The sequence below is a fragment of the Macaca mulatta genome, chromosome 12 (genome assembly GCF_049350105.2).
Source record: "Macaca mulatta isolate MMU2019108-1 chromosome 12, T2T-MMU8v2.0, whole genome shotgun sequence".
NCBI classification, from domain to species: Eukaryota; Metazoa; Chordata; class Mammalia; order Primates; family Cercopithecidae; genus Macaca; species Macaca mulatta.
Genome location: NC_133417.1, coordinates 124,813,982 through 124,831,821, shown reverse-complemented (window position 1 = coordinate 124,831,821; position 17,840 = coordinate 124,813,982). Strand labels below are relative to the sequence as shown.

Sequence of the window (17,840 nt, the reverse complement as noted above, 5' to 3'; positions counted from 1 at the left end):
GAATTAAACCTGTCTCTTATAAAGTCCCACAGGCTGACAGAACACAAGAGACTGATCCCACTTATTCCTGTGAGCCAACCAGTGACCTCTGGCTCCCATTCAGAAGAAAAGAAAGGGCTGGGTAATGTAAGGATATGGATTGGCATTCTGCTTTTGAGTACAAGTTGGAATCACGCAGAGTAACTTATTTATTGAGTGGGCACAGGCTTTAGCCTCTACATAATCAGACCAACTGTTGGGTACATGGAGAATTGCCACTTCCCTCCGCTTCCAGATTGCCCTGGCATATTCAACCGGCCAACCAAAATTTATGGAGATTTTATTATGATTGAGAAACTGAATATTATAAACATAGTCCCTCTTTTCCCATGTATCATAGCTACACAGGCCATAGCGCGTTCCCCTCCTGTGGAGAGACAAGAAGGCATCTTTTAAACCTAATTAGGAAACAGCTAAACTCCATCCCAACTTTAGGTTACACTATACATGATGAACTTGGCTAAATGACAGCTGTTCAAGTGCAGGTATTGGGCAAAGTGCCTCTGTGTTTTTTGTTTGTTTGTTTGTTTGTTTTTGAGACAGAGTCTCACTCTGTCGGCCAGGCTGGAGTGCAATGGCACGATCTCAGCTCACTGCAGTCGCCACCTCCTGGGTCCAAGCCATTCTCCTGCCTCAGCCTCCCAAGTAGCTGAGACTACAGGTGCGTGCCACCATGCCTGGCTAATTTTTTGTATTTTTAGTAGAATAACACTTTCACCGTGTTAGCCAGGATGGTCTCGATCTCCCGACCTCATGATCCACCTGCCTTGGACTCCCAAAGTGTTGGGATTACAGGCGTGAGCCACTGCGCCCAGCCACACCTCTATGTTTTGAAAGGTGCAATAATAGTCACCACCAGACTAGAACCCATGATACGGGATGGCTGCCACCTCAACAATGTAATCAAGCTGGAGTGCAGTGGTGCCATCAGGCTTACTGTAGTCTTGACCTCCTTGGCTTAAGCAATCATCCCACCTCAGCCTCCCAAGTAGCTGGGACTACAGGCATGCACCACCATGCCTGGCTAATTTTTAAAATTTTTTTTGTAGAAACAGGATCTTGCCACGTTGCCCAGACTGGTTTTGAGCTCCTGGGCTCAAGCAAACCTCTCTCCTTAGCCTCCCCCAAATGCTGGGATTATAGGTGTGAGCCACTGCACCTGGCCAACAGGAATAATTTTGTCTCCTCAGGAAGTATGCTTGAGGAGCGGAGGAGAGGTAATATGATTATAGTGGTGGATACATGGATTCTTATACCAGACTTCTGGAGTCCAAATCCTGGCTCCATCACTTACTAGGGATGTGACTCTGGATAGGTTTGGGTTTTTGTTTGTTTGTTTTTTGTTTGTTTGTTTGTTTTGAGATGGAGTCTCGCCCTGTTGCCCAGGCTGGAGTGCAATTGCGTGATCTCGGCTCACTGCAACCTCTGACTCCCTGGTTCAAGCGATTCTCCTGCCTCAGCCTCCTGAGTAGCTGGGATTACAGGCACGTGCCACCATGCCCAGCTAATTTTTGTATTTTTAGTAGAGACAAGGTTTCACCATGTTGGCCAGGATGGGCTCAATCTCCTGACCTCATGATCTGCCCACCGCCTCCCGAAGTGCTGGGATTATAGGAGTGAGCCACTGCACCCGGCTAAGTTATTTTATCTCTCTGTGCCTCAGTTTCCTCTACTGTGCAATAGGTATAATATGAGTGCCTACCTCAAATGGTTGTTACAAGGATTGCATGAGCTTTTAGTTCTAACATGCATAAGGCACATAATTAGTGCTATGTAAGTGTTCCGTATATAAATAATTGCCGGGCATGGCATGACACCATTTGTGGGGGGAAAAAAGATACACACCAGATACGCACATGTGTATCAACTCATGGAAATGTGTCTAGAAGGATACCTGCCTCTGTGGAGGGGACTGGAATTGGGAATAACGATCAAGGGGAACTTCAGTTTTATCTTTAATATTTGAATATCTACTGTGATAACGTATCTCTGTGGCTTATGAAATCAAGAACAAGTAATTTTTTAAATAAAAATGTAAAAACAGGCCAGGTGCAGTGGTTCACGTCTGTAATCCCAGCACTTTGGGAGGCCGAGGTGGGCGGATCACAAGGTCAGGAGTTCGAGAACAGCTGGACCAACATGGTGAAACCTCGTGTCTACTAAAAATATAAAAATTAGCCAGGTGTGATGGTGCACACCTGTAATCCCAGCTACTCAACAGGCTGAGGCAGGAAAATCGCTTGAACCTGGGAGGCGGAGGTTGCAGTGAGCCGGGATTGTGCCACTGCACTCCAGCCTGGGTGACAGAGCAAGACTCTTGTCTCAAAAAAAAAAAAAAAAAAAAAAATTAAAAAACAAAGTGACCAGGAAGTAGTGTGAAAGGACACAAAGATAGATGTGTACCCGCCCCCCACCCGCTACACCCTTGTTCTGCTCTCTAATCTTTGCACGTACCAGAGGTTTCGTAAGTTCTGTAAGTACATGTTTCTCTTTCTGAGGCCAGGTCACAAGGAATGTTTAAGTAAGATAGCCAGGTCACAAGGTGTGTTTAAGCAAGATAGCCATAAACTGGTCGTGCAACCTGATGCAATATAATTAACTGCCTTTGTGTAAAACTGCTCTTCCGCCTCAAGGGTTGTACTGAAATATCAGAAATGGCGGGAACCAATCATAGTTTGCCAAATCGCTTTGTTCAAACTCCAGCCAATCATACCTCTAATTTGTATAATGATTCTATGCCTACTTTCCTTAGACTATATAACATTGTTCGGAGCTCAGTAGGGGAGCTCTCCTGCCCGTCTCGTTTCACGAGCAAGTGAGAGCTCCAGGTTCGAACCTGTAATAAAGATCCTTGCTGCTTAGCTTTGACTCTGGACTCTGGTGGTCTTCTTCGGGGAATAAACGGTCTGGGCATAACAAATGGGGGCTCGTCCGGGATTTCCCCCAAGCCCACCAGACCCCCAAGTCAACGGATCTTAATCTGTAGGTAAGCCGGCTTTGTCACTGTCTCTGTCTTTGTCTCTGTCTGTCTCCCTGAAATTTCGCGAAATCCGTAATCTGTAATCTGTATTGGTCTGTTCTGTAAGTGGCACGGTCTTGGCGGACGCGCTAGAAGACAGCCACTCGGGACTGGTGGGAGACGTTCCCCAGTGCCCATCTGGGGGCCTCCATCCTTGGTTGCCCCGTCTGACTCAGGTCGGAAGTCCGACACGCGCTCGCGAATGCTCATCGTTATTACTGTCTGTCCGTTATTGTTAAGTGTTAAGTGTAAGCCCAAAACGAAACATAAAACCTTTTCTTCCCCCTCCAGGACCGGACCTGTCGGATACTCCCCTCTGCTTCACACTCATTTTCGTCCCCCCTTCTCTTTGTAGGAGCAGTCCAAAGATGGGCAACAACCAGAGCACGCCGCTCTCACTCCTTGTTACCAATTTTAAGGATGTGAAGGCTCAGGGGCGTAACTTAAGCGTAGAACTAAAGAAGGGAAAGCTAGTTACTTTCTGCCGTTCGGAGTGGCCCTCTTTCGGCGTAGGGTGGCCCTCTGAAGGAACTTTCTGTCTCTCTATTATTACTAAGGTAAAAACTAAGATTTTCCTGCCAGGGCAGTCAGGACATCCTGATCAAATTCCTTATATTCTAGTGTGGCAGGATCTTGTGGAAAACCCACCACCCTGGATAACTCCATTCATCCTTGAGCCCTGCAAAGTCCTAGTAACGCGACCTACAAGACAAAAGACTCCCTCTGCTCCCTCGGCCCCTGTGCTGCCGGACAGCCAGGACCCCCTAACGTTAGAACCCACATTTCCCCCACCATATCAGCACCTTATCCCGCAGGACCCAGTCCCCCAGGGTGGTGCTTCCGTAGAGGGAAACCGAGAAGCGGAAGCAGCCGAGAGTGAAAGTAACCTGGGGGGGCCGGCCGGCCGAACACGAGGCCGCGTACAGCGGGACCAAGCTTCCCGACTCCCTGACTCCACTGTAGCCCTGCCTCTCAGAGAAATAGGATCGCTCGATGATACCGGGCTCTCCCGTCTCATGTATTGGCCTTTTTCCACCAGTGATTTATACAATTGGAAGTCCCAAAATGCTCGGTTCTCAGATAATCCCAAAGATCTAACCTCGTTGTTAGACAGTGTCATGTTTACTCACCAGCCGACCTGGGATGACTGTCAACAGCTCCTCCGAATCCTGTTCACAACGGAGGAGCGGGAAAGAATCCAAGTTGAGGCCAGAAAACTGGTTCCAGGAGATGACGGCCAGCCAACTGCAAATCCTGACCTCATTAATGCGGCTTTCCCTTTGACCCGGCCCAGATGGGACTACAACACGGCAGAAGGTAGGGGACGACTGCTCATTTATCGCCAGACTCTAATGGCGGGTCTCCGGGCTGCAGCTCGCAAGCCCACCAATTTGGCTAAAGTATATTCTGTGTTACAAGGTAAGACAGAAAGCCCCGCTGTGTATTTAGAGAGATTAATGGAAGCCTTCAGACAGTTTACCCCTATGGACCCGGAAGCACCGGAAAATCAGGCAGCGGTAGTAATGTCCTTTGTAAACCAGGCAACACCAGATATTAAAAGAAAACTCCAGAAATTAGAAGGTTTAGAGGGAAAGCAGATTCAGGACCTCCTTCAGATGGCCTAGCGAGTTTATAATAATAGGGATACTCCAGAAGAAAAACAGTTCAAGGCAACCAAAGAAATGACCAAAGTCTTAGTAGCAGCTTTCCCCCAGGCAGGAAATGGCCAAAACAGAAAGCAGAAAAAGCAAGGCCCTAGGCAAGGATTAGAAAAAGATCAGTGTGCTTATTGCAAGGAACGTGGCCACTGGATTAAAGACTGCCCAAAGAAACGGAGACCAGCTAACCCTACCTCCGTACTCGTTACCCAGGACTCTGACTAGGGAGGACGGGGTTCGGACCCCCTCCCCGAACCCAGGGTAACTTTGCAAGTGGAGGGGTCCCCAGTTCGCTTCTTGGTCGATACTGGGGCGGAACGCTCAGTCCTAACCAAACCAATTGGAAAAATGTCTAAGAAAACATCCTGGGTGCACGGGGCCACAGGCATCAAAAAATACCCCTGGACAACCCAGAGGACTGTAGACTTAGGAACGGGAAAAGTCTCCCATTCCTTCCTAGTCATCCCAGAGAGCCCCTGCCCTCTACTAGGGAGGGACTTGCTGACAAAGATGGGGGCCCAAATCCACTTTGAGCCAGAAGGGCCCAAGATAACTGATTCCCAAAACAGGCCAATATCTATCCTGACTGTCACCTTAGAAGATGAGTACCGACTCCATCAAGAGCAAAAGCCCCCCGATCAGGGAATTGACTCTTGGCTCCAGCGTTTCCCTGAAGCGTGGGCAGAAACTGGGGGCTTGGGGCTAGCTAAACATCGACCTGCCATATTTGTGGAAGTTAAGCCAGGGACGGACCCCGTTCGGGTTCGGCAATATCCTATGCCCCTGGAGGCAAGAGAAGGAATTACGCCCCATATCCGCCGACTCCTAGACCAGGGAGTCCTACGGGCTTGCCACTCATCCTGGAATACTCCACTGTTACCTGTTCGTAAACCCAACAGTACGGACTACAGGCCAGTACAGGATTTAAGAGAAGTTAATAAAAGGGTCATGGACATACATCCCACTGTGCCCAATCCATACACCCTTCTGAGTGCCTTACATCCCAAAAAACAGTGGTATACCATTCTTGATCTAAAAGATGCTTTCTTCAGCCTTCCTCTGGCTCCCAAAAGTCAAGAACTCTTTGCATTTCAATGGACGGATCCTGAGAGGGGCATCAACGGTCAGCTAACATGGACCAGACTGCCACAAGGGTTCAAGAACTCGCCAACTCTGTTCGATGAAGCCCTTCATGAAGATCTGGGTGAGTACCGGCGGCAACACCCTGAAATAACTCTTTTGCAATATGTTGATGATCTCTTAATAGCGGCCAGGTCCCCGGAAACTTGTGTTCGAGGGACTGAGGACCTCCTGAAGACTCTGGGGGAGCTAGGCTACCGAGCCTCAGCAACAAAGGCTCAGATCTGCAAGTCGGAGGTAACTTATCTGGGGTACCTATTAAAAGGGGGGCAACGCTGGCTAACCAAAGCCCGAAAGGAAACAGTCCTACGCATCCCTAGACCCCAGTCAACACGGCAAGTGAGAGAATTCCTGGGGTCGGCAGGGTTCTGTAGGTTATGGATACCCGGATTTGCTGAGTTAGCCAAGCCCCTATACCAGGCAACAAAGGAACGGCAGCCCTTCAATTGGACGGAAGAGGCTGAGCTGGCCTTTCAGCAAATCAAAACTGCCTTGTTATCAGCCCCCGCGCTGGGGCTCCCTGATGTCTCCAAACCCTTCCACTTATACGTGGATGAAAGTAAGGGTGTTGCAAAAGCCGTGTTAACACAGTACCTAGGCCCCTGGCAGAGGCCAGTTGCCTATTTGTCAAAAAAATTAGATTCAGTGGCTGCTGGCTGGCCACCCTGCCTCCGGATAATCGCGGCGACTGCCCTAATGGTCCGAGACGCTGATAAACTTATCATGGGGCAAGAGTTGCGCGTTATAACCCCGCATGCCATTGAAGGCGTCCTCCGGCAGCCGCCGGACCGATGGATGAGTAACGCCCGGCTCACCCACTATCAAGGACTGCTGTTAAACCCCCTCAGAATAACTTTTCTGCCCCCAACCTCTTTAAACCCTGCTTCACTGCTGCCAAATCCAGACTTGGACGCCCCGTCCCATGAGTGCACTGAGATACTGGCTCAGGTGCATGGGGTGCGGGAGGACCTGCAAGATCGTCCGCTCCCCGACACAGAACTCACCTGGTTCACTGATGGCAGCAGCTATGTCCACCAAGGCCAGCGGTATGCAGGAGCGGCTGTAACGTCAGAGACTGAGATACTTTTTCAGGATGGACAGAAGCGTTCCCAACTAAGAGAGAAACTGCTCAGGTTGTAGCAAAGAAAATTTTGGAAGAAATCCTCCCCAGGTATGGCTTTCCCGTCCAAATAGGGTCAGACAATGGACCAGCCTTCGTTGCTAAGGTAAGTCAGGATTTGGCTTCCATTCTGGGGGCAAATTGGAAATTACATTGTGCTTATAGGCCCCAAAGCTCAGGACAGGTAGAAAGGATGAATCGGACTCTGAAGGAGACCTTAACTAAATTGACCATGGAGACTGGCGCTAATTGGGTAGTACTTCTCCCCTACGCTCTGTTCCGGGCCCGAAATACCCCTTACAGACTAGGCCTCACACCATATGAAATCATGTATGGCAGACCCCCACCCCTGGTCCCCAGTCTAAAAGATGACTTACTCAAACCTGAAACTGAAAATGTCTCTGAGCTCCTGTTCTCCTTACAAGCCTTACAGAAAATTCACCAGGAAATTTGGCCCAGACTACGAGAACTGTACGAGGCAGGACCTCCGCCGACGCCTCATCCGTTCCAGCCGGGAGACTGGGTCCTAGTCAAGCGCCACCGGCAAGAAACTCTTCAACCCAGGTGGAAAGGACCACTGCAAGTACTCCTGACTACTCCCACCGCTCTCAAAGTAGAAGGCATCGCTTCGTGGATCCACTACACACACGTCAAACCAGTGGACCCAACATCCGACCTTCTCGAGCCGTCTGGAGCACCGGTTACATGGACTGCAGACAAAGCTAAGAACAATCCCTTAAAGCTAACCCTGCGCCGTCATCCCCATAGCCGTAACCATGTCTAGCTTACCTATGCTTTTATGCCTTATGCATCTGACTCTCCTCACTGCTGCGCCGTCTAATCCCTATGTCTGGAGGTTCTGGCTCTATGAAAACAAAACTCACCCCGGGGAAACCCCCCAAGCGGGTAAACTGCTAGCTAGCACAGACTGCCCCCCTCAGGGTGTAATACTATAGTTTACCTCAATTTCACTAGGTTCCAGATTGCCCAACCAGCAACACCCATGATCTGTTTTGAATATGATCAAACTGAATATAATTGTAAAAATTATTGGTGGCACCAGAGTGCAGGTTGCCCATATAGCTACTGTAAGACGCACTCTGTCCGATACTGGAGAGAACGACAAGGGTGGTATTTTTACAAAACTGAGTCTCCCGTCACTTACACTTGGATAATTAGAGACCCATGGGACTCTCGGTGGACAACCCCACAACATGGGGGAGTATATTACTCATCAACTAGTACCTGGCCCAGTAGCCATTTATATCTGTGGAGAAGTCTAGTCCAGATTCAACCCTTAATCCACACACAAATCCACAGGCAAGAAACCAAGTTATCACAAGACTTGCAGCCCTTCTCCTGGCTAACTCTATTACGGGAAGGGCTAGCATTCGCCAACCTCACTGGTTTAGGCGACCTGTCCTCTTGCTTTATGTGTGCAACCCTAGGAAGACCACCATTAACGGCTGTTCCTCTATCCTCCCCTCCCACAAACTATACAGGTTTTAACTCATCGATAGTCACGATACCCGATGTAGCCCTGTACCGTGACCCATACCAAGAGAAATACCCCTATTGTTATTCGGCATTTAGCAACAGCCTCTGCAACCAATCGGCTACATACCCTAATAGTCCCATATATGCTCCCCCTGGTGTGTTCTTCTGGTGTAATATGACTCTGTTAAAAACTCTGTCCAAAAGCATCTCTGACGGACAGTTGTGTATCCCTGTTACCCTAGTTCCCCGACTGACACTGCTAACCCCGGCAGAGTTCATAGGCTGGGCAGGGACCGCCCCAACTAAAACTGCGCGACATAGACGAGCAGTTTTTCTACCACTAATTGCCGGAATATCCTTAACCACCTCTGTCGTCGCAGCGGGGTTAGCAGGAGGGGCCCTACAACACTCCATGATAGAAAACGACAAGCTGTTACAACAATTCTCTGTTGCTATGGAAGACTCCGCCTATTCCCTAGCCTCCCTTCAGCGGCAGCTCACCTCCCTAGCACAGGTCACCCTTCAAAACCGCAGAGCCTTAGACTTACTCACGGCTGAGAAAGGAGGTACCTGTATGTTCCTCAAAGAAGAATGCTGTTTCTATATAAATGAGTCAGGGTTAGTTGAGGAAAGCGTCCAACGCCTACACGAACTAAGCTTAGAAATGAAAAAGCAACAATTCACTACAGCCGCTAACAATTGGTGGAGCTCTTCAATGTTTTCCCTTCTGGCACCCCTTTTAGGCCCCCTAATGTCTTTACTACTTCTATTCACTATAGGCCCCTGTGTGGTAAATAAAATTTTACAATTTGTCAGAGAAAGGTTTGATACCATCCAACTAATGGTCCTCCGTAGCCATCACCAGCCTCTCCTGCACCCAGAAAGTGAGGCTATATTATAAGACTCTGGAAATCCAAGATTGGACATCCAGTTACTTATGAGAAGGGAGAAATGAAAGGACACAAAGATAGATGTGTACCCGCCCCCCACCCGCTACACCCTTGTTCTGCTCTCTAATCTTTGCACGTACCAGAGGTTTCGTAAGTTCTGTAAGTACATGTTTCTCTTTCTGAGGCCAGGTCACAAGGAATGTTTAAGTAAGATAGCCAGGTCACAAGGTGTGTTTAAGCAAGATAGCCATAAACTGGTCGTGCAACCTGATGCAATATAATTAACTGCCTTTGTGTAAAACTGCTCTTCCGCCTCAAGGGTTGTACTGAAATATCAGAAATGGCGGGAACCAATCATAGTTTGCCAAATCGCTTTGTTCAAACTCCAGCCAATCATACCTCTAATTTGTATAATGATTCTATGCCTACTTTCCTTAGACTATATAACATTGTTCGGAGCTCAGTAGGGGAGCTCTCCTGCCCGTCTCGTTTCACGAGCAAGTGAGAGCTCCAGGTTCGAACCTGTAATAAAGATCCTTGCTGCTTAGCTTTGACTCTGGACTCTGGTGGTCTTCTTCGGGGAATAAACGGTCTGGGCATAACAAGTGAAGAATGGGTGAAGAGCTTTGCCACCTGGGAGTGAAGGGGAGGGTCACAGAAAAGATGGTATCAGAATTGGATCTTAAAGGAAGCACTGAGGTAAGGGCACAGCTGCTCACGCCTGTAATCCCAGCGCTTCGAGAGTCGAGGTGTGAAGATTGCTTGAGTCCCAGGAGGTCAGGGCTGCAGTGAGCCAAGATCATGCCATTGCATTCCAGCCTGGGTAACAGAGCCAGACCCTGTCTTGAAACAAAACAAAACAACACAAAAGGAGGTGTTGCTAAAGACATGAGCACTTGAGAAGAACATTATGTATGTGGAATTTGTGTTACCAGAGTTTGGGTGTTGTGGTTGGGTGGGGAGAGGAAAGGAGGACTGGGTAGATCCGGCTGAAAGGAAAGGGTTAGGATTGGTTGTCAAGGGCTTTCCGACCACATGAAGGAGGTTGAACTTTGTGTAGACAATTTTTTAAGCCACCCTAAGTAACATGATCACATCAGAAAAATCCTGTGTCAGCCATGTCGAGGGTGGATGGAGGGCAGGGAGTGACTGGTTTAGGAGGCTGCTAAATTGCCCAATCAAGAATTGCAAAATAGGAGAGACAAAGGGGTTGATTTGAAAGATAATTAGGAGGAACAACAAATAGTACTTGCCCCTCAGCTTCTACCCCACCTTTCTGTGGTAACTGTCTCCTGCTTTGGGGACATCACCTTTTTTCACTTTTAGCCCTTGTGCTTTAGGCTGGAGGCTCTATAGGTAGGACAAGTGACCTAGGCTAAGGCATTAACGCAGGCCAACTTTCCTGGAGTAGCACATGACGTTAATAAGTCTAATCAGGCCATCAAGACCTGTCCTGGGACTTTTGTTTTGTTTTGCATTGTTTTAAATACAGACAGGGTCTTGCTTTGTTGCCCAGGCTGGTCTTAAATTCCTGGCCTCATACAATTCTTCTGCCTTGGCCCCCCAAAGTGCTGGGATTACAAGCATGAGCCACTGTGCCTGGCTTTGTCCCAGGACTTTTGTAAGTGAACTCCCTCCTCCTGGACCAAGTTGCATAATGATGGGAGCCTGTGCTGCCTGGAGTTGCCATGGACCTGGGACGGAGCTGATCCAGGGAAAGTAGTCTATAGATGGATCGTAGTAGCATCTTTTGAGCCCAGAATTGAGCCATACCTTACCCAGCTGTGCCTGTGGATTTATCATGAGCCAATGAGCCAGTGCTGGTGAGTTTTTAAAACTTTTTTTTTTTTTTTTTTGAGATGAAGTCTCACTCTGTCACCCAGGCTGGAGTGCAATGGCACGATCTCTGCTCACTGCAAACTCCGCCTCCTGAGTTCCAGTGATTCTCCTGCCTCATCCTCCCAAGTGCTGGGATTATAGGCAAGTGCCACCATGCCTGGCTAATTTTCATATTTTCTGTAGAGATGGAGTTTCACCATGTTGACCAGGCTGGTCTCGAACCCCTGACCTCAGGTAATCCACCCACCTCAGCCTCCCAAAGTGCTGGGATTACAGGCGTGAGCCAGCGTGCCTGGCTTAAACCCACTTTTTTATCTAATCCAGTCTGAGCTGGATTTTCTGTTTAAACTGACTCCAAACAAAGGGTATTCACAGTACGTCCCTAATGATTAGCATTGGGAACAGGGAGCATTTTTGAAATTCACTGCTCTTGGGTTGGTGTCATGATGAGGATAGAAGACAAAACGATGTCTGTAGCCACTGTTGAGCCCCTCTTAGGGAACTGTGAACATCCTTCCTAATTCACTACATTGGCAGAATCTAGGTCTTAGAGACCTTAGAAGGGGTGGCTCCAAACACTGCCTGTCAGACGTTGGGATCTCACAGATTTCACAGAGCAACAGAATTCCAAAGAAAAATCTTAAATTCCAAACTAGAATTGCCAAGTTTAAATTTTGTTGGGTAAAAACGTAAACAAACAAAACCACTGCCTTCTACCCTCTTCATAACATCGTGGAAGAGCCAACACTGTCACACACCCACAAGCAGAAAAGGTAATAGGTAGCAATGAAAGATAGCCCTTATAAAATGGATATATTTGGCTTTGTGAAAGACTCACTCATACTCACTTTTCTCATTTTGTCTCAGACATGTGCACGCTTTTCACTTGCAATACCAGTCTGCTAACTGGCCTCGTGGAGAATCCTGTGCCCCTCAGTAATCTGCCCCCAGCCCTCAGCACCCATCCTCATCCCCAGGACAGGGAGCATCTGAATAACACAGGGTTCTAGGGGGCCCCAGCAGGAAGAATGAAGAGCTGAAACCTAGCAGGAAAATTGAAGATCCCAGTGAAAGACCTTACTGTTTGCACAGGGAGGATCTAGCCAGAGAAGCCAGGCAGGCAGCACGTAGAACATAGACAGGCTTGGAAAAAACCTCCCCTTCCCACCACTGGCAGAGCCCAAGCCGCTGTCTCCCCAGCCCACTGCCTGAATAGGGATGCACAGAGCCCTGAGCACAGAGCTTCCAATGCTGGGTCAACATGAAGGTCCTGGGAGAGACTGGGGACTTCGAACAGGCAGGTTTCCCCCTCCAGAACAGCCTCCTGGGGGACTCAGTGTCAACAGAGACTGGGGCGTGTACAGGAGCATGTACATGGCTCTGAAGGCTTCTGTGCTACAGGGAACAGTGGCTTATTCAGGTTAGCTCCAGTGGGGGAGGGGTGTTGGTGTAACTGTGACGGGGTGGGATTCTTTCTCACTGGAGCAGGCGCTTACCCTTCCACCCCATCAAGCCAGCCTGGTAGAAGGGAGTCTTTGACCAGTAAAAGACTCTGGTTGGATAAATACACACTGTATTTGTGCAGTCAATATCAGAAAGTGTTCTCAAGTTCCAGTCTGATGGACCCGAACATCCCAGCCCTCCCCCTAAGCACGCGCGCCCACACACACACACGTTGGAGACTGGATGGAACCAGTGACAGAGCAGGGACCCTGGGGTGGAGCACAAGGATAACAAGACCCAGGGGATAACGAGGACAGTGAAAAAAGCAGGGAGGAAGGCCAGAGGAGAGAGGTTTCCCAATGCCCAAATCCGGAGACAGAACGGACTGATAGGAAACGCAATGAAAAAAGAAAAGTACTGTTTTGCACCGTGCCCTGCACGCGCAAATTCACAAAAAAAGCTTTTCTATTTTCTGGCAATAGTCTCAGTCTTTCCACTCTTCTGATGCTAAGGGCTGAGTTAAGGGATTATATAAAGATGTACAGAGGACATCAAGGGAGCCAAAGAGTTCATGAACTGGAATCCTAGTGCAGGAGGCCTCACGAAGTCTGCAGCAAGAGTCAGTGGCGGATTCAAAGAAGGGCCCTTGGCAAACCGAAATCCTCAGGTCTTTTGGTCAGGTGATCTGACCTTAACACAACACCACCTCTTTGCCCTTGTTAATTTCTTTCTGATGCTGCCAACACATATATCTCTCCCTTACATCCCACCCGAGCTTCCCAAGTGACTCCAAGATCTGGCCAACTCTGGACAATTGTCTCAGTGTGGCTCCAAAGGTCACAATCTCTGACCAGGCTACAAATCACCTGACCTTGGGCTAAGTGCCCATCAGCTGGGGCAAAGAATGGCAGGGGAGGGGACTTATGGGACTTATGGCTGCCTTGGATGTGGGCACATGAGTGCAGCAGTCTCCCTTAGGTGTGCAGGGAAGGCACCCTGATTGACATGTCTGGTTCAGCTTGCACAAGTCCAGCTCTGTCTCCAGGGTGGCTCTCCAAGGAGCTTGGAGCACTATTGTGCCATCCCCAAGCATCGTAGATTCCCGACCGATACACATCCAGTTATAGCTCTTGAACTTCATGTCTCCAGAGTCAAGTGTGGCTGAGTGACCTGGGATCTCACAGTCCCATGCTCCTGGGGGCCCAACTCCATGTCGGAGAAGCTGGAGAACGTATGCCAAGTTGTATGCACTGTGTTCTTTATTGAGACAGAAGTGGGATGGGGAGGGTAACCCATAGGCAGAGAAGTGAAAGGAGGGAGGAGTGGAAGCCATCTATTTCCCAACTCTGCCTTTCCTCCCAGCTGATGATGGTGGGGGCTTAGCCACCAGCCATGGGATTAAGAAGGAAGACCCACCCCCCTTAGACCCCTTAGATACAAGCACAGTGTTGCGTGAGAAGGTTGGGCACTGTTTCATACTTGAAAGAGTATCCTCCATCCGAGGTGGTGCGGACATGTAGGGGCCTCATGGTCCCTGGGAGAGCAGCACAGCAGGGCTGGGCCCCTGGCAGCAAGGAAGGGGGCTGGGCTGGGGTAGGGGGAGCCCCAGGGACTGGAAGGGGCAGGTTTGGTGGGATGTGCAGCCCACAACCACCATGGCAGTAGTGGAAGATAAAACTGGGAGGGTACACGATCCACCGTTCCCAGCCCAGCTCCTGGAAGGAGATGTTCAGTGCTACTCTGTGGCAGTTGGCGTGGGCAGCTGGTTCCTCCGGAGGCCTCTGCAGCAGGCGCAGAGCAGAGGGAGACCAAGGCCAGGACATCGGGGGAGTTGAGCGTCGGGCTCTCTCCCCTCCACTGGGTGGTCTGGTCCGAGTGTGGGCCACCAGGAAGGGCGTGGCCTCAGGCTGGGCTGAGCAGGTACAGAGGGGACAGCGCAGCAGCAGCACCAGGACGGGGTGGGTCAGCAGTGAGAGAGCGGAGGTGGCCAGGTGCAGCACGGCCCAGCGAGGGGGGGCATGGCCTAAAGACATGGGCACAGCCACAGGTCCTGCCGGTGACAGTGCCAGCAGGCCTAGCAGGGGCTCAGAGCTATTGGAGGCTGCTGTGCCCTGCCTGTCCAGCCCAGTGTGGAACCACAGGTGGGCTGAAGTCACTTGGCGGCTGCGTGTGTGCTGGGATGGCCGGAACATGTATGTAAAGAGGCCCTCCTCAGCCTCCTGGGCCAGCCCTCCGGCAGTTGGCTTGTCCTCACAGCTGGCACCTGCAGGAGACAGAAGAAAAGGGAGAGGGCAGCCCTGACTGGCAGGGCCTGGTACCCCTCCTCTTCAGCAGAAGGGATGTGGCCGCCAGTCATGAGCCAATGATAGGCTGCACTCTGCTCCATGCCCTCCAGGATGTGGGGACTCTCCTGAGTTTGGGGAGAGCTTCTGTAGGCTCCCCATTTTTAAATTTCATCATGAAAGGACTTTAAAAAACAGAAGACATTGCCAACTTCTCTCTGAAGTGGTTTTACCAATTAACATGCCCATCAGCAGTGTGTAAGAGGCCCTGTCTCTCTCCACTTCACCAGCACTAAGAATTGGTATTAGACTTCAATGCTTACTCACCAGACGGTGTTAAACAGTATCCTGAGTGGTGTCTACATGGATGGTTGTTATGTTACTGTTTTTTTTTTTTTCTTTTTTTTTGAGAGAGAGTCTTACTCTGTCACCCAGGCTGGAGTGCAGTGGCATGATCACGGCTTACTGCAGCCTCTACCTCCTGGGCTCAAGCAATCCTCCCACCTCAGCCTCCTAAGAGACCACAGGCGTGTGCCACCACACCCAGCTAACTTTTGTGTTTTTTGTAGAGACAGGATCTCACTATGTTGCCCAGGCTGATCTCAAACTCCTGAGCTCAAGCAATCTGCCTGCCTTCACCTTCCAAAGTGCTGGGATTATAGGTGTGAGCTATCACACCCAGCCGTATTACTTTTTTTATTTTTTTATTTTTTTTGAGATGGAGTCTAGCTCTGTGGCCCAGGCTGGAGTGCAGTGGCGCCATCTCGGCTCACTGCAACCTCCGCCTCCCGCTCTGCCTCCCGGGTTCAAGCAATTCTCCTGCCTCAGCCTCGCGAGTAGCTGGTGCCACCATGCCTGGCTCATTTTCTGTATTTTTAGTAGAGACGGGGTTTCACCATGTTAGCCAGGATAGTCTCGATCTCCTGACCTTGTGATCCTCCTGCCTTGGCCTCCCAAAGTGCTGGGATTACAGGTGTGAGCCACCGCGCCCGGCCCATATTACTCTTTATATCTTTGGCATGTCAGGAATATTATATAATAAATTCTTTAAAATAATTCCATTTTTAAAAGACAAGTTTACACCAAAAAAAAAAAAAAAAAAAAGAAGAAGGAGGAGGGAAAGGCGAGTGGGAAGGAAGAAAATGGAGAACAAGGAGGAGGGGGAAGAGGAGGAGGGCTGTAACTCAGAACAGAGGGGAGTCCTTTCAAGAATGTGTAGTTGGCATCCTCACACTGACACACTCATAGACTATACTAATCATCCTGGAGCAGCACCCGCTGATGGACTGGCAAGTGGAACTATACTGTTACATGGCTTCTTTCATTATCTAGTCACAATTGGTCCATTTTGCAGGTACGGAAATTGAGGCTTAGAGAGGTGAAATGACGTTCAACGACTAAGTGGCCAGACTGGAATTTTGCCTGATCCCAAAGCCATCCTTCTCCCCACTGTGCTGCTAACGGACCAAAGTGAGGGAGGCAGGGGTCCTCTCTTAAGAGAAAGGTGGACCAGATGACAAGAAAGCCCACCCGGAGGAGGGCTTATCCATCCAGTCAGTGAAACAAGGGGACGCACATATGTCGAGACAGGAACTCAAGAGAAGATAGACTAGTTTTCCAGAAAAGTTTCCCAACTAATCTTTTGCCTGTATCTCTGATAGCTTCTCAGTCTCAGCTACCTGGGAGTAAAGAAACAGGGTCTGGAGCAGCGAGCAGAGGCAGAGATAGGAGGAAAGGTGGCAGGAAGGGGCCCAAGCCCAGACATCTCCATCTCTAGAGACCCCTGGTCTCCCAGCGCATACCTCCCAAATGCCTCCCACCTGCCATGCACTCTAGGTACAGCCTCTCACTTAATCCTGAGAGGTTGGCGTTATCACGCATTTTACAGATTGGGAGACAAGAGGCATAAGGAGGTTTAATAACTGGCCTATTGTTGCAAAGCCACTGAGTGGTAGGGCTGGGATTCAAACCCAGGTCCACCTGGCCCGCAAACCCATGCTGTGCCTTGCTGCTTCTCAAAGTCACCCTGCCAGTTCCCCCACCTCGTTACCTGTGGCTGGGAAAAGGATGGCCTGGGAGACATCCTCCTCCTCCGTGGGCTCAGAGCCCCTGCGTGTGAAGCCCCCCAGGGCATGTCTTCGGAGCAGCCGCCTGACTCCAGGGTCCCCACCTTCCCTGGTCACCACGGGGGACCCCAAGGCATCCAGGAACAGGGCCCTCACCTTGGCCAGAACAAGCTCCCGGGCCAGCTCCGGCCCTTGGCAGCTGTGACCACCCTGTGGGGCCAGCAGCAAGAAGAGCAGTAGGGGCAGCACCATAGCTCACCTGGCCCTGCTAGCGGGGAACCCACACCCTCCCCCGTGCCCTTTCTGCCAGGGTCTGCCCAGGGCAGCTCCACTCTCCCCTCCCCATCCCACACCCACCCTCTTCTACCCTTCTCACCCAGTCTTCTCCAGTCCTTTCCACGCCCCACAGTCCGAGTTGCCCCTGCCCGTGGCATTGAAACCTCCTATCTCTGACGCAGATGTCTGTGGCCATGAGCCTTATCTCCCACTCCCGCCAGCGATGTTGGGGAGGGACTGGGGAGGATTTCGCCCCAAGCGACCTGACTCATACAAGCAAACATTACAACCCCTTCTCCTACACACACACACACACACACACACATACACTCTCACACACACACACACGCACTCTCTCACACACACACACACATCCAGAGGTTTACATCAGGTGGGACAGGAGCCTGGGAGCTGCAGCCGGCCAGCCCCGGAAAGTGTCATTTGTCAGGGAGACACAGTGCACCACCCCTCAGACCTTCTGGGGCCCCTTTCAATAAGCAGCTGCTGGGCCGGCCAGCCCTTGGGGGAAGGGCTGGAGCCGGGGCTAGAACCGGGGCTAGGGCCGGGGGCA

General features: G+C 50.3%; 2 protein-coding genes across 2 annotated transcripts; one reads left to right on the top strand and one right to left on the bottom strand.

Annotated features, from left to right (window-relative positions):
* Nucleotides 1-3,020: 3,020 nt before the first annotated feature.
* On the top strand, nucleotides 3,021-6,259 carry LOC144333556 (uncharacterized). Its single transcript, XM_077958185.1, has 3 exons — nucleotides 3,021-4,375; nucleotides 5,984-6,191; nucleotides 6,256-6,259. Exons 1-3 carry the CDS (start codon nucleotides 3,427-3,429, stop codon nucleotides 6,257-6,259), a joined length of 1,161 nt encoding a protein of 386 aa, XP_077814311.1. The 5' UTR covers nucleotides 3,021-3,426.
* A 7,816-nt stretch (nucleotides 6,260-14,075) lies between these two features.
* Nucleotides 14,076-17,358, bottom strand: INHA (inhibin subunit alpha). The gene is given in 2 exon segments (NM_001032955.1): nucleotides 14,076-14,908; nucleotides 16,978-17,358. Coding segments are annotated over 2 exon segments (1,101 nt in total). The 5' UTR covers nucleotides 17,246-17,358.
* Nucleotides 17,359-17,840: the final 482 nt, after the last annotated feature.